General features: G+C 36.7%; 1 protein-coding gene across 2 annotated transcripts in view; it reads left to right on the top strand.

Moving 5' to 3' along the window:
* The window catches only part of LOC100120994 (orexin receptor type 2), a 46,369-nt gene that overhangs the window by 16,363 nt on the left and 6,403 nt on the right, over positions 1–23,603 (top strand). For both annotated transcript variants that reach the window (XM_008219488.4, XM_001604532.6), the window contains exon 3: positions 23,169–23,316. In XM_008219488.4, the coding sequence (XP_008217710.1) occupies positions 23,169–23,316 (148 nt within the window). The remainder of the gene's footprint in view (positions 1–23,168; positions 23,317–23,603) is intronic.

The following is a 23,603-nucleotide window of genomic DNA, read 5'->3' as shown; positions in this document are numbered from 1 at the left end:
CCGAATTATATAAATAAGCGCGTGAATAATCGCGTCCTCCGCGGGGATGCGCGCCCTCAGATGATGGAGCCATATAATTAACCTCAAGAACATCAAAGTCATCAACCGCGTGTGTATTATAATTTTGCGCTGCGGCGCTAGCGCGGCAAAGCCGTAATTTCCAGTCGCGCAAGTGCAAAGGCAAGCGATACGGAGATAATAAGGCGATGAGACTGGAGTAAATTGCCGAGGCAGAGCGTGAAGTATATTGCGAGATGGCAAGGAACGAGAGTCGCGAAGTCTTATCGGTGATCTGATCCACCTCCGAACTTGAGCGAAAGCGATTCGGGGTTAATATATCTATGTACATATGGGGAATTCTACAGGAAAAATGACATTTTCTGGTTGGAGAAACCGAAAAAAACAAATGTTGGGGCACACTCCCGCAACTTTTTTTTTCTTATTGTACATGTTCAGAACCATGCAAAACCACGTTCCAACATCGAAAAAGTGCTTTGTGACACTGTTTTCTAATCCCTTCAAATTCGTCGAAAAATAGCCATTGTTCAAGGACATGCACCTACTGCATAAGGGTAGAAACAGAAAATTGCGGGAGTGTGCCCCAACATTTGTTTTTTTTCGGTTTCTCCAATCAGAAAATGGCATTTTTCCCGTAGAATTCTCTCTCTCTCTATATATATATATATATATAATGCTGTAAGGTATATATATATATATATATATATATATATATATACCTTACAGCAGCGCGCGCCCACGATAGTCTCGGCTTTACAGACTATACATATATATATATACTACGCAGGAAAGCATCCCCTTTTCGCGCGTGTACGTTTATCGCGTGGGCCGTCGAGCCACTGTTTTTAATTTTCTATAGACCTGTTATCGCGCTCGCTTGGGAAAATTAAGATTAGCCCTCGAAGAGGAAAAACTTGTTTTTGGAGTAACCGAGCGGATTTAAATTTACATATTTTGAAATTCACTGTAAATATACGTTTGCGAAATATCCTGAGGAGACAAAGTTTCATTGAAGTATCCCATTCCAAATGGGTCGGTTTGGCAAAAATCGTGAAAATCCCTGATTCCTGAACCTCAGGTTGCGCCACGGTAGAGGTTATGAATTTCGTGTAACTCGAGAATTTCCATCTATAAAAGGGTGATTGCGATTAGTATTAGTATCGAATTGAAACCAAACATGGGCCAATTCAGAGCGTTATCATAAATTTCATTGGAATTAGTGAACAATTCCAGAGGGCACCTAAATCTTAGGCATGATAGAGGCTTAAGTAGTTCATTTATAACTGACGCTGATGAATGCTGTCGGTACGTGAATACAATACGAAATCTGTGGATTGTGGGTATGATATGTAATGTAAGCATTAGTCGAAATAAAAAAATCATGTTTGCAAAATGTTAGATTCTCGTTCCAAAAAGAATTTTAAAATGCTATGAAATTTTGTAAAATGCATAGGGTACAAAAAATCATTAGCCAAGAGAACCGATTCAAATGCTCAGTAGAAACAGTAGCGCGTTGATCAGACAACGCACGGCGTACAGCAGTGGCGTGTACTATCCTCTCTTACAAAAATGATGGACTTGGTTGTGAAGCCTTTAATACGTGATTCTGATTGGCTGCTATGGTCGGTTGCCTAGGTAACAGATGAGAACCCGCACGCTTTAAATTCATAACCCTCATAACAGTCATAACCCTGGTAGAAATTTTTCAGGTGTTTAAAATAAAATGAAATGAGGTTAAATAGTATGAAATCTGAATAGCGGATTCAGAAAAAAATATATGCAATATTACCAACAAGAAATCTTGATAAATTAATCATTACCAAAAGTGTAGTATTGAAACATGTGCATTGAAAAGTGTCACCCTAACCCTATTTGGAGTAGGTAATAATGTGTGTGTATGTTATTTAGTTTTTTTTTAAATATAAGTGAGAAGTGCAATTAAAAGAATAAAAAGTATAAAGATATATTGTGTCTCCGTGCCCAAAGTCGCCCACGGTGAGGTTTAAGAAGTGAATTTAAAGAAAAGTTCAGTATCCGAGTCAGTGAATTTGAGTTTATCACTACAATGCTCTTTAAATTTTAAAATATGTAATCTAGATAATTGAACTGTTTTCATTCATATTTTCACACCAACGGCAATGTGAATTTTTTAATTTAGCGGCTCACATTTTGCTTATAGACAGTCACGCAGTAACTACTATCTCTAGCACATTGTATTTCCGGTTTCCAGTGTATTTTTACCTGGAGAAAATGATAAATATTTTGGCTTTTTTGTTAAGGCATTAATGATAATATTTACTTTTAATAGTTGTGAGAGATTTTGAGATTTTTCCATTGCATTGCATTTGCTCTCATTTAAAAACTAATTTCTAGAGAGCTCATTTTTTGCATATATATTTCTGTTTTGGTTGTGAAAATATTTAAAGTTGAATTGACCTTAACTGAAATACTTTTGATTTCGACTTCAACACCCATGATAATTATTTAGTCGTATAAGTTATTCACATCAGTGTCGGAATCGAAATAAAAAGTATTTCAGTTAAGGTTAATTGAACTTTGTATATTGTTTCATTGACACAAAATAAATCTATATGTAAAATATGCGCTCTCTAGACCCGTTAGTTTTCGAATGAGAGCAAATGCAAAAATAGAGAAATAGGCATCGATCTCAAAATCTCTCACGACTGTTAAGAGTTAAAATTCTTATTAATGTCTTGACAAGAAAGGCAAAATATTTATCACTTTCTTCATGTAAAAATACACTGAAAACCAAAAATACAATGTGCTAGAGATAGTATTTACTGCGTAATTGCCTATAAGCAAAATGTGACCCGCCAAATTAAAAAATTCACATGTGCCTCAATGTGAAAATATGAATGAAAACAGTTAAATTAAAATCATCTGGATTACATGTTTTTATAGGTAGCATATCAAGTATCTGTGTAAAATTTCAATTGCCTGGCTTTTTTACAATGCAAATGAATAGGGTTGTAATAATAGGCTTATACTCACTGACTCTTCTACTGAACTTTTCTTCAAATTCACTTCTCAGACCTTAACGACAACGACTTTGGGCGTTGTTAATATATTTATATTAAAAGTATTACAGAATATGGTAACATATGGTAGGTAATATGGTAAAAATATTAGCAGAAATAAGTGTACCCAAAACTTATGTTGTTTTTTCTACGAGGGTTATTAGACATAGATAGAATAAGGAGCGCGCGAAGCGCGCCTTCATTCCTAGTAATACTATTAAAGAAACGTTATCTGCTGCAGCTGGATCTATATAATTAAAATCAGAAGTATCGCGGTGGTATAAAGCATTATTTATCGTGAGCATTATTAATTCGGCCCCCGGGGAGTCGTGATCTTCTTTTTACCGCAGCACAGGCTCAACAGCGCACGCTTGAAAGGCCTTTTAATCTCGGCATCGGGTTTAGCCCCCTGTTTCTATAAGCATTACCGCAGCCCGCATAAATCTAGGATCCGCGTCATGCTCGGCGTCGATAACATAATGCGCATCGTACACAAGCACACTTTCCCCATTAGAGGCCAGCAGTGCAAAAAGAAGAAATAATAGTCAATCCTCTGTCGAGATACGAGAATTCGACGCGTCTATACAATGGAGCGCACTGTGTTGCGTTAGCGAGTTTTCCCCTCCGGGGAGCGCACTGCGCGCTTCAAAGCAACGGCGTCGGAAAATCGTCCGTGCAAAGCCTCTTAGCGGCGCGCAGAGATGCTTGCGTGGGTATACATATATGTATAAGTCTCGACGATCGGACACATAAAGAAGGACGCGCATATGCCTTTGTTGCACGTTTATTAGGGTCCGAGACGAGCGACGCCTACACACGCGTCTATTGACCTGTTTACTCTGGGCCACTGTTATATACAGGCGTGCGCCCGGTATACCGACGCTTGATTTTGCTCCACGCCGAGAGAATCGACCATCAGATGATGAGGACGTTGATGCTACTCTATCGAAAGACGGCGATCGGGAATATAGAGTCTGATGTAGACACGCAGGATAATGCGTATGTAAATGGTTGGTCGTTGAGTTTTAGTACAGCTGTACTGTGTCGATTCAGGCGAGAAGGGCTACAGAGTTTTTTATTTTTCGTAAACGCATGCGGATATTGTTTTGATATAAGTGTACAGAAAAAGTTATGCTTCGCTTGTCGGCTACTTATTTTTGCAACTTTTGAAGGATGTAAAAGCAACCTACGCATTAAATATGCTTAAGTTTTCGTTTACAACGTCCCTGCCAATGCATAAATGAATCCAACGTTTTATGAGAAAAAAAAATTCTTAAATGGCTTGACGCCGAACTTTTGTCTCCTTACATTAACTTCTACCCTGGATGAGTAAAAAATGTTCAATTATATACGTTGTAAAGATTCTCCGAAAATTATAATGATCCACTCGGTCTGTTAATTACGCCGTAACTGAAAACAATTCTTAGTTCTATAGAACCATTTAAATATAAGTTTACGATTATATGGGTGTGCTTTTTTTAACACATTGGGCTTATAGCTACCTTTGATACGCGCTTCTGATTATAATGACCCATGTATTCGCACATTTTGGAATCGTGATAGCTGCGGGCTTACCCATAGAATTTAATTTGATAGTTATAAGGGTAATGAATATAGCGCGTTATTGCTTTATGACATCATTCAACGACCCCAGCTGACGCGTTTAGTGTTGCGTCATAATTGACCGTCAAAAGAAAATCATAATCGAACCTTACTATAAAATTAAACTACAAGATAATCAAAATAAATTATAAAATTATCAGCTTATAACGAATCGCTTCGACAAGCTTTGCATATACTTGTGTATACAACCATCAGACGCTTAAAAGTCGCAACGCATTTTCCCCAAACATGCAAATCATTTTCAGCCTGCTCTACCACAATTCCCATATCATTTAATTAGATCGAAAACAACGCCTTCGAAACTTTCCGCGCAAGGATCTCCGTTCGCCATCCTCACGCGGAGACAGCAGCGCCTTGCAAGCAGCGTTATTAACCTTGCCTCCTTGTATTTCCGCCCACACAATGCAGCTGCAAAGCAGTATTGACTTAATGACTTCCGACAGTAAAGTACTGTTTACCAAGGTGAGGATCTTCCGAGTCTTCGTCGAATAGGGATCGTTGATTTTTGCGAATACATTGTCGACCGCTTGGAACTTGACAATCGCAACTCCGAGAGTAGTTTTCGGCGGTGATTATCCCTCCCGGAGTTTCAGCGGTTTACGAGGCACACTATATAGACTCGGTCTTAGTTCGGGCCATTTGACGTTATGTACATACAATAGGCCCGGGATTGTGAATGGACTTTCACAGCGTTATGCAGTGCGATATATTCGGAAGATTATTTTGGTCTGGAGATACAGAAAAACGAAATTCCAATGATTGTGATTCCTAAACTGTATTAGCTCTTTAGGTGCAGTATGCACACGTTGTATATCTCATACGAAAGTATAATTTGTTTGTCGATATAAATTTTAATTTGCGCAAATTATGTTTGACTTACGCATAATCACAGGTTAAATCAATATCGATAATATTTAGCTATAGTTTCAGTAGATTTTTGCCGCTATTCTTCGAAGCTGATTTTTAAATTGAGTATAGCATTCACGTGCAAGATCTTCATCGCTAAAACGTCGTTTCAGTTTCGATTTCAGCTCTTGCACGGCTCGTGGAAATGTTAGAACCAGAAGCGCCTATTGGGAAAAGGTATATATCGTTTCCTTTATGTGCCAAGTTTTTGCTTCGCTAGCTCGCTTCTTGTCGTTGTAGACTTTTCAAGTATAAATTGAAAATCATTTACGCTTGAAAAACATTGATTAAAGAATTTTTCAGTAAAAAGTTGTATGTAACGTGAATTCCTTTTAAAATAATAAATCTTGTAAAAGTTTCAATTTTATTTGCTGAGAAATAGAAATCGCCGTTTGCAACGCTTCGCAAACATGAAAACGTTAAAGAAATAAAAATCTAAAGAAAGAAACAATCTCAATAGCGTAAAGGCATCGCAGGTACTCACAAGTGTGTATACGCAGTCTCCAAGCGCCGCCACTAATGTCCTTAGGTAATGACTAGAGGTCGACGCATATAAACATACATATACGTGGACATATTAGGCGTTGCGCGCGCGGCTTCAAAGAGAAGGTAGAAGGGAGAGGCACTGACTGCTCGGCCGGTCGTCACCTCACAGTGCGCAGCTTTGTGCTGGCCAATAATTGAAACACGTGCATGGGACAGCTTGTATAGGCTCGCTTTCTCGCGTACGCTCGTATGTTCATACTGCACCTGTATATATTGGCGACGGCCGACGCACTCTTCGTGGTCTCAAAGTGCGAGTTGGCGCAGCAATGCTTAAATATAGTTTTCGGCCGATTCACGTTGTGTATACTGACGAGACTTCAGTATTTTGCCGGAAATTTTACGGGACGGGATACAGATAAAAGCTTGCGAACGCAATTTTTTAAAGAAACTAGGAATGAAGGCGCGCTTCGCGCGCTTTTGATTCTATCTCTGTCTAATAACACTGGTAGAAAATCTACCATAAGTTTTGGGCGACACACTAACGTCTGCTAATATTTTATATGCATTTAACATGTTACTAAATCCCTCAAAACTATTTTTTAATGTCGTCATCATTGGTTTGAACAGTGAATTTGAAGAAAAGTTCAGTATAAGAATCAGTGGGTTTGTCTATCATTAAAATGCCATTTATTTGCATTATAAAAAAGCTATACAACTGAAATTTTACACAGATACTTACTATGCTACCTAGAGAACATGTAACCTACATGATTATGATTTAACTGTTTTCATTCATATTTTCACATCGAGGCCCATATGAATTTTTTAATTTAGCGTATCAAATTTTGCTTGTAGACAGTTACACAGAAACTGTCATCTCTAGCACATTGTATTTCTGGTTTCCAGTGTATTTTTACATGAAGAAAGTGATAAGTATTTTAGCTTTTTCATCAAGGCATTAATTAGAATTATAACTTTTAACAGTTGTAAGAGATTTTGAGACCGATACCTGTTTCTCCATTTTTGCATTTTTTTTTTCATTCGAAAACTAACAGGTCTAGAAGGCTCATATTTTGCATATAGATTTCTTTTGTGATTGTGGAAAGATACTTAAAGTTGAATCAACGTTAACTGAAATACTTTTGTGTTCGACTACAACACCCATGATAATTATTTAGTCGTATAGCATGAGGTTGCATTCACATCAGTGTCGGAGTCGAAATCAGAAGTTTTTCAGTTAACGTTGATTCAACTTTAAGTATCTTTCCACAATCACAAAAGAAATCTATATGCAAAATATGAGCCTTCTAGACCTGTTAGTTTTCGAATGAAAAAAAAAATGCAAAAATGGAGAAACAGGTATCGGTTTCAAAATCTCTTACAACTATTAAAAGTCAAAATTCATATTACCTAATACCTTGACAAAAAAGCCAAAACATTTATCACTTTCTCCGTGTAAAAATATGCTAGAAACCAGAAATACAATGTGCTAGAGATAGTAGTTTCTGTGTAACTGGCTATAAGTAAAATTTGACCTGCTCAATTAAAAATTCGCATGAGCCTGGATGTGAAAATATGAACGAAAACAGTTAAATCAGAATCATCTAGGTTACATATTTCTAGGTAACATAGGAAGTGGCAGTGTCATATTTTAGTTGTCTAGTAGTCTTTTTACAATTCAAAGAGCATTGTATAATGATAGACTTAAACTTACTGACTCGGATACTGAACTTTTCTTTAAATTCACCTCTAAAACCTCACCGAGGGCGACTTTGGGCACAGAGACACAGTATATCTTCAAACTCTTTATTCTTTTAATTGAACTTCTCACTGACATTTAAAAAAAAAACTAAATAATATTCACTTTTCAATACACTGGTAATGATTAATTTTTACTAAAATTTCTTGCTAGTTTAGAGGAATAAACCGAATTTTGAATTTAAAGAAAAAATTAATGTTTTTACGATTTTCAGACTTATTTTATTCCGAAAAATTAGGACGCGGCGCTGTTTTATCGTAATTATGAATGCAAAAGCAGAAGTAGAACAATTTTAAAATAGTCAGACAAAAACTTTTAGCATAATAATCCTATATAAAAATAGCAAGACTGTAGTAAGCCTCTGTCGTTGCTTTATAAAATCTTAGCAAGAATAAAAACGGAGGATTTATGCATGTTCTTTAAACTTGTAAATATAATGACCAGCTGAAAAAAATAGATGATTTCCGAAAACTGCGTAAATGCTCTTCCGGATTTATCCGCGGCTATTAAAAAAATGCATAAATATATGCGTTCATTGTTGTACGCGCGTGTATCAACTAGACGTGTACACATGGATGTAAGTCATGGATAACACGATGGTATTGTATACTCTTGCTACATACCACAGTTTTTAGGTCAACATCGTAAAAGTGCGAACCAAGTCCATAACCACTGACTCGGCATCAAAAGTCACTTTTTATGGTTCGCCCGTTAATGTGCCTACTCCTCGCTCGTATAAATTTAGCAAGCATGAGAAATTCAAAATTTTATTGGATTTTTGGTACATACAAATTAGATATCTCAAAACAAAGGGAAATTGATTAATTATAATTTATGTATGTTATAATTATAATCTCAGGTGTTGGTTTGCTTTTCATTTTTATCATAGCGATAATATATGTTTATACAAAATAAATGAATTTGTAACATAAAAGGTTTTGTACCCTAGAATTGCGTATTCCTTCTGACACGTAAAACTATCTTCAAAAATATATATTCCAAAAAGTGTTAGATTACTTGTATACAAAATATGTAGACATTTTCTTTCAATTGAATATCTTAACAATCAAACACCAAATTAAAGTTTTTAACATGTTTTCTTTTGCAAATCTCAAAAATGTACTATTAATTATAGTTTTCTTTGAAGAGAGGCAATAATACAATAAGTACATTAAACTGTCAACAAAATAATTTGCAAGGGTGTATTCTCTTTCATTTTTTAAACAAATGCGCAGTATAAAGGAAATAATCTTTGATCGTATGACAGAGATTGACTACGCACTGTTCAATAATATCAAGATTGATTAGCCATGACTTATAAATCATGCTGTCAACACTATGGACCTCGCAAAAAAAGGTACGCTAACCTCAGATAAGCCTTATCTTTTTGCTACAAGCTATTATTACTTATACTTCTTTTCAAAGAAAAATGGGAGAAATAAATATCGATAATTATTTGTAAATTAACGATAGAACAGTAGATATGAGCTTAATATCAATGTTTTTCAAATTCTTGAGCATTTAGAAAAATGTCTATGTCATTTAATAATTGCTTCACTATATTATTATTTGTAAACAAAATTGTGCTTGCCAAACTCTTCTATCAACAGTTATTAATTAGTTAATGAAGCACTCAAATTCTTATCAAAACTAAACGACCGCGCATTAAATACGTTGATATGTATCTTATTTATCAATGACAGCGTGATTAATAGCGTCAGAATCGCATTAAGTAATCAAACGTTTATTATGGGCGAATTAACTGAATTTCTCCCTTTCGCGTGCTATGCTCTTTCCCTGTGCGAGTACTCCGTAATAAACTTAACGTATCAGCATACTATGCTCAGCGTCGCACGTTACGTTGACTTTAATTATTACTCGTGATTCCAGCAAATGAAGATCTCGTAATGCAACTCGCGACGTACCTCTATAAACTGTGATAAAAGAATTATTTGGGCTCTATAAAATAAAATAAAAACATTAATTAAAATATAAAAAATATGCATAAAACTTTCTACTGCCAAATTTAAGTGATTTTACTGCAACAAAACTGTATTGAGTTTGTGTACTTATACAACAAGATTAATACCATAATCAACATTTAATGTACTGTAGGAAGGACAAAACTTAAAGGAGTACTATTATGAAGACAATATTATTCGCTGCGTATGGCCACCATTTTTCGCTTTTATTCCTCACTTTGTAAAAGATATAAAACTTTGCTATCTGAACAGATGCTCACCATCTGATAAAGAAAGTTTTCGTATCCAAAACTTTTAGTACAATGACTCGCGAAGAGTGTGTATCAAAAGGATAAAAAGGGGAAAAATTTCATTTAGTGGTATTTAGTGGTATCATCGTTTGTATACTGAAACGTTACTTTTTTATTTGTAAATAATAGAAAGTGTGAGAACTGAAAGTCTAAATAACACAATATTTGTGTAATAATATATCTATATAAATATATAAAATTTTTCGTTGTCACTAAAGTATAAAAAATTAAGTATAATTTTTTTACAATAGGAAAGTTGTGTTCAATCTTCAAAATGAGTGAGAATTTTTCCCCTTATCTCCGTAAACAAGATACTGCTTCGATCGAAAAAGGTTTCTTATGTAAAGCCATTACTTTAACCAGATATATTTTATCTACTCCGCTATGATATTGCTGAATAATGTATTAAAATTAATCATACGATAGAAATTTATTCAAATTCAATTTAGCTGTATATGATTGTACACCAGGTCTACAGCCAAGTATCATTAAATCGAGATCATGTACCTATAAGCAATGAATCAATCAATTTATAAGCAAAACAAACCAAACTATTTTTATCGAGTAATATCCATTTTGTTATACCTGCGAATTTGGTGGTAATGGGAGTAAAAGATGGAATTGATCGATTGCTGTAAATATACAGTCTGTCTTGATTCTTCAGAAACATAAACAAATATGATTTATTATAGCATGCGTATTATCAGTTTTTGCGTATTCCCGATTGTTCCAGAGTACGAAAGTGATAACATTAATCGTATAAGTTTGTCGACCTCTACAGCTTTTTCACCAATTTGCATTAATGTTGTACACAGTACATAAATATACCTACAATATATATACAACGATACGACAGAGTCACGATAGCAGCTCGTCACCAGCAGCAACGGCTCATTTACATAGGTAGTCAGAACAGGTCGGTCTGCATCGCCTATACGCTCGCTCGGCAATCAATCGAAAGTGTAAATGGACAGCCGCCGCGCAGATTCGAGAAATGCATCGCAACTATATACTGTTTCACTTTTACCAATGATTATTACAAGTGATGCCAGCGATCAGTTAAGACGAGATAGTACAGACGTGATTATGATAAATTGTAACCTTATTATTCTTTAAATTACACAAATATTTATCATTCGATGCAAACACGCACATTACAGTTTGAGCGAGTTTCCACCAGTAATTGTAGTATGTCTCTAATGGATGCAAGCCCTTTAATTGCGCGTATGGTAGAGCTGCGGGGTGGATGTTATTATTGCGACCGATTAACCGTATTTTAGAAGTTGAGGTCAAGAATTTCAAGATGATTAGGGTGAAGCTCGTTTTGATATGCTTGAATTGTCGTCGACGTCTACGTCGACGTATCAGCATAAGTAATTATATATATATATATATATATATATATATATATATATATATATATATATATATATATATATATATATATATATATATATATATATATATATATATATATATATATATATATATATATATATATATATATATATATATATATATATATATATATATATATATAATTACTTATGCTGATACGTCGACGGTTTTGAAAATGAAAGCCAATCTCTCGAACAACAGGAAAGCTTTTTTATGATAGCATATTTGGTTTTAAATTGCCAAACAGAAAACTTTTTATTGGTAAAACATTTCTAATATTTTATAAAAGCCAATATAAAATAATATAATATGATAATTAATGCCTTCGTCTATAATATAAATTCGATGCTGCATCTTTGGTATAGAGAAGCCACCGATGAGTTAGTTGGTCATCGGATACATATTATATATTTTATAAGAAAAACTCACAAGCAGATGATTGGATTCAATTAGCATGAAATGAGAATGCTTATTTGATACTAACGATTTAACAATTGAGGTCAGGATATACTGTCACAAGAAATTATTATCGGTCATGCTATATGAGAATTTTTTATTGTATATGATAATAAGACTAAAAACACATTAGAAGATGGATTAAAAATTGATTATCGTCGCGGCATAAAATTAATTCACAAATATTATAAAATAATGTACTAAAAAATATATATATAGGAGCTACATTAAAATTCAATTTTGTCTGTATAAGATACAGTAGAACTATGAAAGTGAAAAACGTAGTCTCATATTTATACAACTTTGTCAACAAAAGTATCTATAGCTATACTCGTGAGTAATATTTCGGAACGCTATGAAATATACTATTGAGATGTGGTTTGAATTCAAATGCACGCGTTGAACACTGTCACAAGAGCTGTCGTTTGTCTTGTTTTTAAGCAAATAAATAACTTGCTTAAACATAGAGTATGAAATACAAATAAATATATATTTTTTTATTATCTACATCTAGATACACAACGCATTAATATTTCTTAATCTGATCAGGCTTATTCAGTTCCCACAATAAGGAGTTCCTTTATTATACAAGAAAGAAACTTATATAGTTGAGGTTTGGCTGAGGTTGAGGTTGAGGTTGAGGTTTTCTTCGATTATTTGAATTACTTATGACCGCTCGACGGCAAACAAATTAAGTTTAGATACTCAGTATGATGAAGAAATGTTATTTGACATTAACTTAAAAAAGTCAAGTTCAAATAAAACGAGAATGTTTTAATAAATTTTAAATGAGAACTTTCCTTCATTTTAATGAACCTATAAGCTGAAGTATATTGCACCTGTACCAGTACTGTTTTTCAGTGAAACTCGTGTAACATAAAGTTTTTTACTCTCTATAATTATATAGCCATTGTGGGATCATAAAATCTTAACTGGTGGATACAGTATAAAAGAGTATACTTGATGGATCAAAAATGCTGGTAAATTTTTTAACATACAGATAAGGTCGTCTACAATTACTGAACCTTCGAAGCTAGCACTTGAGCCACAACTATAGTTGAAAGTTCATTTGAAAGACTTAATTAGTGTAGAAGTTGTAGACACGCTTAGTACAACTTCGGAGGTAAATTCTCATCTTTCATTATCTATCTATAATGATAAGTCTTTATTCTCTATGCTGCACAACTTAATAGTAATAATTTCACGTCTAGATCGATGTCGATTATAATAAAAAAACTGTCATTATATGCGTGAATTGAGCGTATATAAGAGAGTCCTTAATAACAACCTTCTATTGCATCATCTGTCGATGCGAAGAAAGGAGCACCCGCTCAGAAACCAAATGACATAACAAGACAAAATTTCGCATATAGTTTCATTCTTCTGCACTCTTTGCATTTTCGAGAAACAGTCAAACCTGTTCGAAAGAAAAGAAGAACACCGTGACATTGAAATCCATTAAAAGTCATTTCAAAATAAATTTCATGCAGAATCATTCAGATATTGTTAGTTCAAGGAAACAGCTTGAGCAGTTATCTGACGGCTAGACGGTTTCACACGGTATCAAGGCATCATCCGCCATGCGTCGGCTCGCCGCAACTTGCAGCTCGATCCAGCCGCCAGCGATCGGATTGCGAGGTCAATACACAAACACACGCACTCGCGCATACACACTGCGCTCCTGTAACGCCGCTGCACAGAGAGAAGGGGCAAGGGATGGAGAGGGAGGTGGTGAGAGTGATAGACGCTGATTCGAAGCCGAGGAATCGCGGCCGCGCGTATAATCGAACACAAGGGAGCGAGCGAGAGGATATTGCGCAGACATAGGCCAAACATCAAGAGTAGCGCGCCGCGATTCGGGGTTACAGCCACCACCACCGCCACTGCCTGTCAGTGGAAGAGCTCGGCTCTATTTGCTTTGCATTGTTAAGATGCTTACGAATTGCATGGTTGAGCGGATTAAAGGATAGAATTCTTCAGGAATGCCAGCAGATTGAGTACAGCCGCCGCTCGGGTGAAATGAAATCAGAATGAAAATTTCTTGAGAGATTGAATGGATTACATTGAAATTCTCGCAGGACACGATACTTTTATTGCTTATTTTTGCGGGCTGACGTTTGGAAATCTGTTAATGAAAAGCAGCTGCGCTTTTTCATACAGCAGTCGAGAGGAGAAGGACGGATTTCCGATTCAAACCCGCCGATCATGTTTGAAAGACGATAGAAAGAACGTCCAGCGAAATTTTCATTATCCGTTCTGAGCAATTTTCACGCTTTCTTTTGTACTCGCCTCAATTGCTCGCAATATGGATCATGCAGCTTGATGTGCAAGAAGTTTGCGTACATAAAAACTTTTTAACGATTACGTGACTTCAAAACGTTTCGCGTATGACTAACCGTTATATAGCGCTCTCTGTACGAGAAAAAAAATTCACAATTCCGTTTGTAAAGCCACCGACCCCACGTGGAAAAGATTTATCCAGTCTATATACATGTTATATACAGCCAATTGTATACATCAGACTTGGTTGCCATGGTAATGATTCTCGTTGATAAGTCGTTGCCAGGAGAACCGCACATCCGAATTTTTTTTCTATCCAGTCTGTATATAGACTGTATATAGACTGTATATAGTTTATATACAATCACTTTTGTATACAGCCGATTGTATATAGCCTGTATCTAACCTGTATACAGACTGGATAAATCTTTTCAACGTGGGATAAATCCCACGCGACAAAGGCAATAAAAAGATATAAAAGAAACACAAATATGCGTCAACCTGCATGTCCGACCGAAGCTCGTGCCCGACTACTTGTTTACTCAATCAAATCACGTTCTCCTTTTTTTCTCTTTCATAAAAGCGAAAATGCCGTGGCGCGCAATGCCCTTTGTACAAGCGATATCATATTTCCCTTTTGTATAATCGCGAGGTGCCCAGATCATTGTATATAAGCAGCCAGTGTTGTCCAAGAAATATCGGGATCGCATTCGGCAATATGTAAACTCGTAATTCATTCATATATATGACTTGAATACAAACGACACCGTCTAATCATCCCGTCGCTCGATCAAAGAATCCCCTCCGACGACTGTTCACAGCCGATACTCACACTATACTCATATAATATGTATATGTATACTCTCTGGTGAAATTGCACGTTAGAGCCGCAAATCTTGAAGTCCCGCGGTCGATAGACTCTGTATTTACACACGCAGCTCGAACAACGGTCAACAAAGCAGAAAATCTTAAATTCCAGCAGCTCCTCCTCGGTACCGCACGCGCGCAGCTCGTCAACTCCCAGAGGCATCCTTTCTTCCGTGACGATCCGAGGAATCCGCAGTCCCTCGAGACCAATGCCATTATATTAATATTTTTTTGGCTCTCCGTCAGAGGGGCAAGAGCCGCGGCCAGATCGAAAAAGAAGCTAGCCTCTATATATAGCCTCTATATATAACGCACCCTTACACTATTCCTCTGAATAAATGCCCGGAATTTTTTGGCGGTCGCGCCGGCTTACTATTTTCGTGCGCTGGCGCGTGTAGGCATATAGCTTGCCTCGCGGTGAAAGCGATAAAGCCGACGCGTATATAATCGCGGCCCACACGCAACAGGAGGTATTAACGCGGATAAAGACGCGGCGGATCTGATCCTGGGAAGGAAAAAAATAGCGCGCGTCAAGGGTTGATCGATCGCACGGGATTCGCGCGCGCAAAAAGTTTGACGGGGAATCTGTTGCGTGCGCATGGTAGTGTATAAAATCTACGTACGTCTCGCTTCCCTCTGTGCTGCCTTTGGCGGTTAGAAAAGTAATGCTTACACTTAAGTGATACTATGGGCGTGCGGTGATAGCTGCGTGCGCGGACTTTTTTGCGAGCGATCGCATGTTTATCTGATGGGCATCTTTTCGAAATATATAGACATACACGCCCCGGCTGACAACTTGCGGCTGTCAAGAGCAGAGCTTTTAGTAACGGATATGACGCTGTGATTTATATAAAACTTTTGATACTCCCTTTGAGCTACTATATGACATATGACTTTGAGCGCGTAAGTTTCGACTTTATTATACGTCAAGTTCTTCTGCAACTTTTTGCTTCGCAGCTGTGAAAGAAGTTTTGTCAGCGAAACATTTCAATCTGAATTTCGATTTTTTTGTACAATAATTACAGATAATTACATAACGAAATGCAACCACACGCCATACATGGTGAATTGCTTTCAAACATCAAATTTTCAATTGAATTTCGAATTCCCTTATATTCATCAAGCTTGAAATAATTACTCGTGAAAAGCTAGCTGCAAGCGATCGAACCCGGTATTAGATATTGAATATTTCGTCGATGTATTGTTCAAATTTGTTTCGGTATCGATTGAGTAATAAAATTACTATTAATAACGAAACAAACGTATATTTCACCAGCTCGTGGAATTTGGATCGCATAGATAAACACTCTGCTGCATCCAGCTTAATTCAAATAAAATGTTACTCGATAAATGCACGTACAAGCTAGAGAGTTAGATAAAATCAGAAGGTTGTCACGTCGTTCTATTTGATTAACCTGATAGAATGTCGCCGTCAATAAAACACCACACCGCAAAAACGATCTGCGACTACACGCGCGAAAGCCCATACGATACAATCTGCGATACGCAACACACAATGCAACATCCCAAAAATCGATCCCGAAATTGATGCCGTTGCAGCTTTTTCGTGACTTTATTCATCTATAAGGCGTATATCATAACGATCGATCAAAGATCTAAAAGCGAGAGATCGATGGCATTAAAGGGCTACTGGCCCTATAGTCGAATCTCGTTAGAATAGTGACGGGACACTGTCACAGAGCGAACGGATAAATTGAGAAGGACGCGTGCGCGTGCGCCAGACGCTAAGCCAAATAGACGCGTAGAAAGCAATGTTTCACAGGTAGATAGATAGTGAGAGAGTAAATACAGTGGTGGCGGATGTGTCAGCCAAGTTCTGAATAATGTATGGGGTGGGGGTCAATTTTCGCAGACGAACATGCAAATTACGTCCAATTAGACGGGAATCGGAGAGCGCAGACCCGGAACACCGGTTAACCAAGAGATTCGGCAAATTACAAAGGAACTTAATTTATTGAGGCGAGTGTGAAAATTTACCAAATTGATTTTAGCAGTTTAATTTTGTACCCTTATTACGTAGTTGAGATAATACGAGATTAGAGATAAGTATAGATGATGTCGAGGAAACTTTATTGGGGATTAAGCTTGGAGAAACTAAACCGGTTCGGATATATAGAACGGGATCTATACATAATGCAGCTGTTATATAGCCTACATAATTATTAATTTAATCAACGCATGAGTTTCGCTGGATTATCTAATGTTGTTTGCATTTGCTCAAAATGTAAACGTCTTATACTTCGTTTAATATCGTTTTTGTTATGCTATTCTCGTCAGTGAGTATTATGTGCTCGACTTAAGCATATAGCAATTTCGTGGGTTATAATAATTATACTGTGGCTTCATTCCAGTGCATCGCGCATACCACACGCGCCTCTGAGAGTATAATGAAATTATTAACTGAAATCATCGGCACGTAAAAATCTTTAGAATTTTCATAAATTAATAGCTGCGTCAACATATCAACCTCATTCATTATACCAACCAGATGGACGTTTATTGATTATACCATTACTGCAGAGCCGGAGAATAGAAAAGCTCCGATTTATATTGCATCATACTTCACTCTCCACGCAGCTATGAACTCGCCAAACAAAAGTAATATTTAACAACGTCGTAACCCAGATTTCTTTTAACGACGGCAAAAAAAATCAACGTTGCACGAGCGACTACTTGATGTATCACGACGGCCGGAAAGAAAAATGTGCGCGCGCGCGAGGTGACGGTCATTATTAAGAAAAGCTCTTAAAAATCGATGACGATTCCGGCTGTTTACGCACTGCACTGGCCGCGGATACTCGTAAAAGTGGTTTACGACTACTATACTTCAGTTTTTTTCTCCGCGCGGCGTCAGGTACAACGCACGGAGCGCATTTGATGTTTGCATCGGGGTGACAAACACACACACACACATATGTGTGTGTGTGTGTATGTGTATATATATAACACATTCGATCGCGACGCGGCGTCTGATCTGCCTGCAGCTGCAGCATGAATTTTGCAGGCTAGTACGTACCTAACTCTCGCTCGTCCCAAGTGTATTGCGTATGCGCCCGCGCGAACATACTCACACGCGATGATGACGTTATCGTAACCCGCACAATGCTGATCTGGAAAAACGAGGCGAGCCGTCGCTTCGTCGAAAGGATAGAATAGCTAGACATCGATCGGAATCCGACATTTTCAAAGTTCCTATTTCGTGCAAATTGCTTTTTCTGTAAAAAGCACTCCGTAGATATTGCCCGACGACCTGCACAGGGCGTTCCAGGAATTAAAGCGTTCTCTCCTTCCGCGCGCACGCACCTATTTTTTCATTAAGGCTTTTTCACGAAGAAGAATTATGCTTATTTAATCCGATAATACATTTGCAATAAATTTTCTTGATTGGCAAAACTAATACAAAAATAATTTTTTAAATCAAAATATAAGTACTTTGGAATTGATGATTATTGTTATTTTTTATAAAGGCTTCGACCTGAAAAATGTGTAGAGGAAGTGCTGTTGGTATGAAATTCTAATTACATAAATGGAGGTCTTCTCGATTGGTTAAATATTATTCTATGACATATACAGCATGGGGTCATAATATAGCTTTCAATTGGATGTACACCTGAGTAACGAGTAATGTTATATACAACACATCATAATTCGCAAATATCGATGGCAGGTATTATTTATTGCATATGGTAGTATATATATATATATATATATATATATATATATATAGCCCTTGGCATAATTACGATTGATTGATAATAGAAACGGAATATCCTACACGTAGTAGATGTTGGTATTTATAAACCATACAATTTATTTAAGTATGCCATTTATTATCCAAGTAAATACTTGCATTTTTTTCATGATGCCTATGTATATAATTTTCTTCTTTGAAAACTAGCGCTGTACGAGTAATCGCCATTCGTGATTTAAACCGAGTGATGCAAGATAATCGGCTAGCTACTGATAAATTATTAAAACTGTTACCTTTCTCTCTCGCCGTAATTTACTGATTTCAATCCCTTTATATAAATGTTTGATCTATGAAATACAATAAGAATGCACACGAAGAAAGGATTCATTTTACTTTTAGTATTTTAATTCTTATTATTTATATACTATACAATTTTTGTTCGTGCCCCCATAAGCATTTAGTATAAATCGTTGAGCCGCGGCTGTCTTTTTTATTAACCATCAGGCATATATAAGAGAATTAGAATCACGTTGTCATTGTTGTCGGTTTTTGAACACACCATTATTTTGAATGATTTTTATGGATTTACTCTAACGTAAAAAAATTTGAATCTCTATCCATATTAATGAAACTCGATTTTAAAATGTTGTTCTTACCAGTCGTTTTGGCGTATGATTTCTCTATTTTATGAGACTAGCTTCTACAGAACTGGCAGCTAGATGATATGTTCTTAAGATTGAGCAAGAAACGTAGTCCTGGGTATACCGAGGCGGAAAAATGCTATCTTTTATGGCTTAAATCGACAACTGGAATATTCGTACCTAAATCGTATTCCATATCAAGAATAGTGTGGTATTATATTTTCGCTGAATAATACAGTTAACTAAATTTCAATCAAAGTATTACTTCATTATCATCAAATAAATATAAAAGGATGAACAAAAAAATTGTTTTCCTAATGAAAGGTGCCTGATGGACCGAACTTGTAACATTATATGTACAGGAAAAAAAAGTTTAATGCATCAGGGGTGCAAATGACACACATACTAGATAAGCTTTACAGAACGAGAAAAGAATAATTGGATTCGCAAACTAGCAGAAAATAAAAATTTACTGTCAATATGTGCTCTGTTAAAAACTGCTTTTTCTATCCCTTTTTTTCAATGTTTGAGTGCTATATTGATACAGCACGCTCTGACGACAACTCGGAAAATAAAAATATTTAGTTCGCATTTCATGGTTTCTAGAAAAGTGTAATACTCTGATTCCATTACGAAATTCCATTTAAAGCCGCAAGTAATATGTATCATTGTACGCGCCCTAAGATGAAAATCGAATGAAAATACGTGAAAGCTGTTTATAACTTAAATCAGTGGAAACCGCACTCTGCTGCAGTAGACATACCTGACACATTGAACTGAACAACTGGAGGGCTCTTTTCTCGTTGCAAATTTTAAACCGACCGTAGCTAACAAAGACTAAGAAGCCCTTGAAACTGGATGCCCAACGCTTGCATCACTAATGAACTATAGTTAACGATTAAACCGGAGCTGCGCAGTTCAGCAATATATATTCCTCGACGGAATAATCTGTGGCTTGCGTTCTCCGAGTACTCAGTAAACGTGAGCTCGTATACGTTTATTTGATACGGAAAAATAAAATTCAGGTTCGTTGAATTTAAAGTGTTTCGGAAGATCGAAGTTTACGACGCTTTCCGGAATCGACCAGCGTCATTTCTTTGGATGAACAAAAAATTCCATCAACGTCAATGAAATATAAGTGATTTTCATTTTCGAGAATCAGATCTGCACGAATAAAGTCAATCGGCTACTCAGAAAGCGGGCACGCGATGGCCGAATTCCAATTATATCAGTGGACGATTTATGTATCTACGACTTCGCAGTAGCGATGGCGTATACTTCGGTGAAAAAAAAAACGACAAAGAAAAAAGGCCAACATTAGCGCGTCGTACGTACGACCGCCGTAAAACACTGCCAAATTCGTCGTTGACGCCAGTTACTTATTTACGGTCAAGCTCGTACAAAACGCGTGTTCTCGACAAGCAGCTCCGCAGCGCGACGAGCATCGTAACTCTTTAATAATATCCCGGCGATAATTTGTCGATTTCCGCGCATCGGCAATGGTCGTACGCGGTCCGTTTTGCGCCAACGCGCGAGAGTTATCGCCCTGCTCCCGAAACGTATCGTATGCGCGCGACGGAACGTCAGCAAATATATCATACCACATGTACAGGGTGTAAAACCGATCGCGAGCGAGCAGGGTCTGTCGTATATATCTACGGAAAATTTTCAGGGGAGTGAAAGTTTTCAAAATTTTCGCCCCTTACTTCCAAGGGAAATTCTCTCTCTCTCTCTCTCTCTCTCTCTCTCTCTCTCTCTCTCTCTCTCTCTCTCAACTTTGAGCCACTGTTTTGCACTTTACGTCGTTATGTGCCCGGGTCCCTGGAGATCGAGTGTTTATAGGTATATAGGATTCGTACGTCGCGGGAGAGAAGTTCAGGTCGATGGAAAGCGAGAGCGGAAAATATATAGAAACGAGAACAGAGCCGCACTCGAGATCGAACGGAGGGACAGGCGGGGGACCAGAAACTTTTGGCGTATTCCATCTATATTTATTTCTTACGTCTGAACGTGATTCTCTTTTGGTTCAGAGTTAATTGGCGGGAAATTCTTAGATCTCGAAGTGAATACCACGATGGGGGAAAAAGAGTAATACTGCTGATGGTGTATATGGGAGCTTTCCCGACAGCGCGCAAGGGTGTGCATTTTAAAAGGATACACTTGTGTGGGAAAGATATCCGCCGAGGGCTTGAAAGAACTGCGTCGTTTTGTGCTCGACCTCGTTTTCGCCAAAGTAGCTGAACGGCTGCTTCGCTTCGAGGGGATTGGTAGTCTCATAATTTTTTCGGGAACTTCACTGTTATGTTTTCCTCTTAGACTACTGTGTTCTGGATTGTGTCTAATGCATTAGATCAATTAAGACTTTGCTACTGAAGCAAGGGTATTACGCATTTGGCAGCGTTATTGAGCGTTTCTGTATTCACGTAGATATTGCAACAAAGAGAAACGATGATGGCAGGATTTACACGATTTGATCGTTATAATTTAATAATAATTATAAAGCACCTCTTTACACGCACTTCAGTTATAAATGCAACGAAAATGATATGAAGATTTGTTCGACTTGTAACGATACTTATGAAAGGAAACATTGTAAAATGAAATTAGACAGCTATATACGGCTACTTTTAATTAAATATTTTTCTCACTTTGGCCTAATGAACTATGATTAGTTTTTCGCTCTGAACTTTATGGAAATCGGACAAAGTTCGTCTGGGTTATAACCAGAGCGATGGAATGCCCTGGGGAGACAAGTGACGTCCAAATAACTTCTCGGGGTGTATACGGTTTGCCGTATGCGTTCGTCACTGAAATGCTCATCTTTGTGAAATGGCTTTGCGTTACGCATGCATAGCCATATCTTACTACTTAGGATTAACGTCCGAAAATTTGACAAATCTCTGCTCTACCGCCGGATTTGGTTCAGCTTTAACTGTAAATCGTTTGAAGTGGGATTCGCTCAGGATATTAATCTTAACGCTTTGCGTCCATCAAGTGCTAAATTTGATTAAAATGGTAGTCTACTACAATTTTTCAAATATTTTAATCACTTTTTCCGGTCTCTGTGATTACAGAGATTATTGAAACGTTTCAAATTTTTGAACGTAAATTCCAGAATCACTTTTACTGGGTCCAGATTATAAAATACTTGATGAAAAATTCAAGAGTTCTCGCTGCGTGGAAAAAGCGTTCTATAAAGCTACTTTGAGAAGCATGAACTTTGTGAAGTTTTTTAGCTTACTTTCCGTGGTCGTCGCACTTTTCGCGCCATTTAAATTATAATTCTCGAGATAAGAACAGAGCCTATACTTTCCTTTCTGATCGTTTTTGCAAATTATAGGATCAGCATTGCGTTTATTTTAAATTCTGATTGTATGTACAATAAGTTTAAGAAAATTTTAATACAGTTTACGACTCGACTCAGAGAATAACGAAACAATGCAGATCGTCAAAATTAGGAAATTTTATATTGTAAAATACCTTTCGTACGTCGAAGTATCGCTGTTATACAGGTTGCTGAATCAAGTCCTTACCTAGAACACAAAATAAAATGAGACATTAAACAAAATTAGAAACATCATGTGTGCATACATTAGAAAAAAAAATATATAGAATACGACATAAATATGGAAGATTTCACACGTTTTCGCGCGACAAAGTCGAAAGACTTATATGATATCTATACTGATAGAAAATGTTTTATTTATTTCAGACTGTATCCGTTTCTGTCAGCGTCTTGACTCTAACGTTTATTTCCATAGACAGGTGGTACGCGATTTGCTTTCCACTCAGATTTAAGTCCACGACTAGCCGCGCGAAAACGGCCATTATTATAATATGGGTGATGGCGCTACTCTTTGGTAAGTGCATTTTCTATCCTAACTATATATTTTTTCTAAATATGGACGCAAATGATTTTATTTAACATTTCCTATTATAAATTGAAGTTACTTTATTGTTGAGTCCAGAACATTTACTTGATTTGAGGTCAAATGTAAACGGAAACATTTGTTTTGAAAAGTTCCGTCTCTTCTATTAAAGTTCAGGTTAAGAAAACTTTCCAAAATCAATTTCAGTTTTATTCAATTAACTTGGTTACCTTATGGTCTTGTTTAAATACAATTCCATAGCAAAATTCATTTAATAG

The sequence above is a fragment of the Nasonia vitripennis genome, chromosome 2 (assembly GCF_009193385.2).
Source record: "Nasonia vitripennis strain AsymCx chromosome 2, Nvit_psr_1.1, whole genome shotgun sequence".
Taxonomy (NCBI): Eukaryota; Metazoa; Arthropoda; class Insecta; order Hymenoptera; family Pteromalidae; genus Nasonia; species Nasonia vitripennis.
Note: the sequence above shows the minus strand (reverse complement) of the source record. Positions and strands in the feature narration are given on the sequence as shown.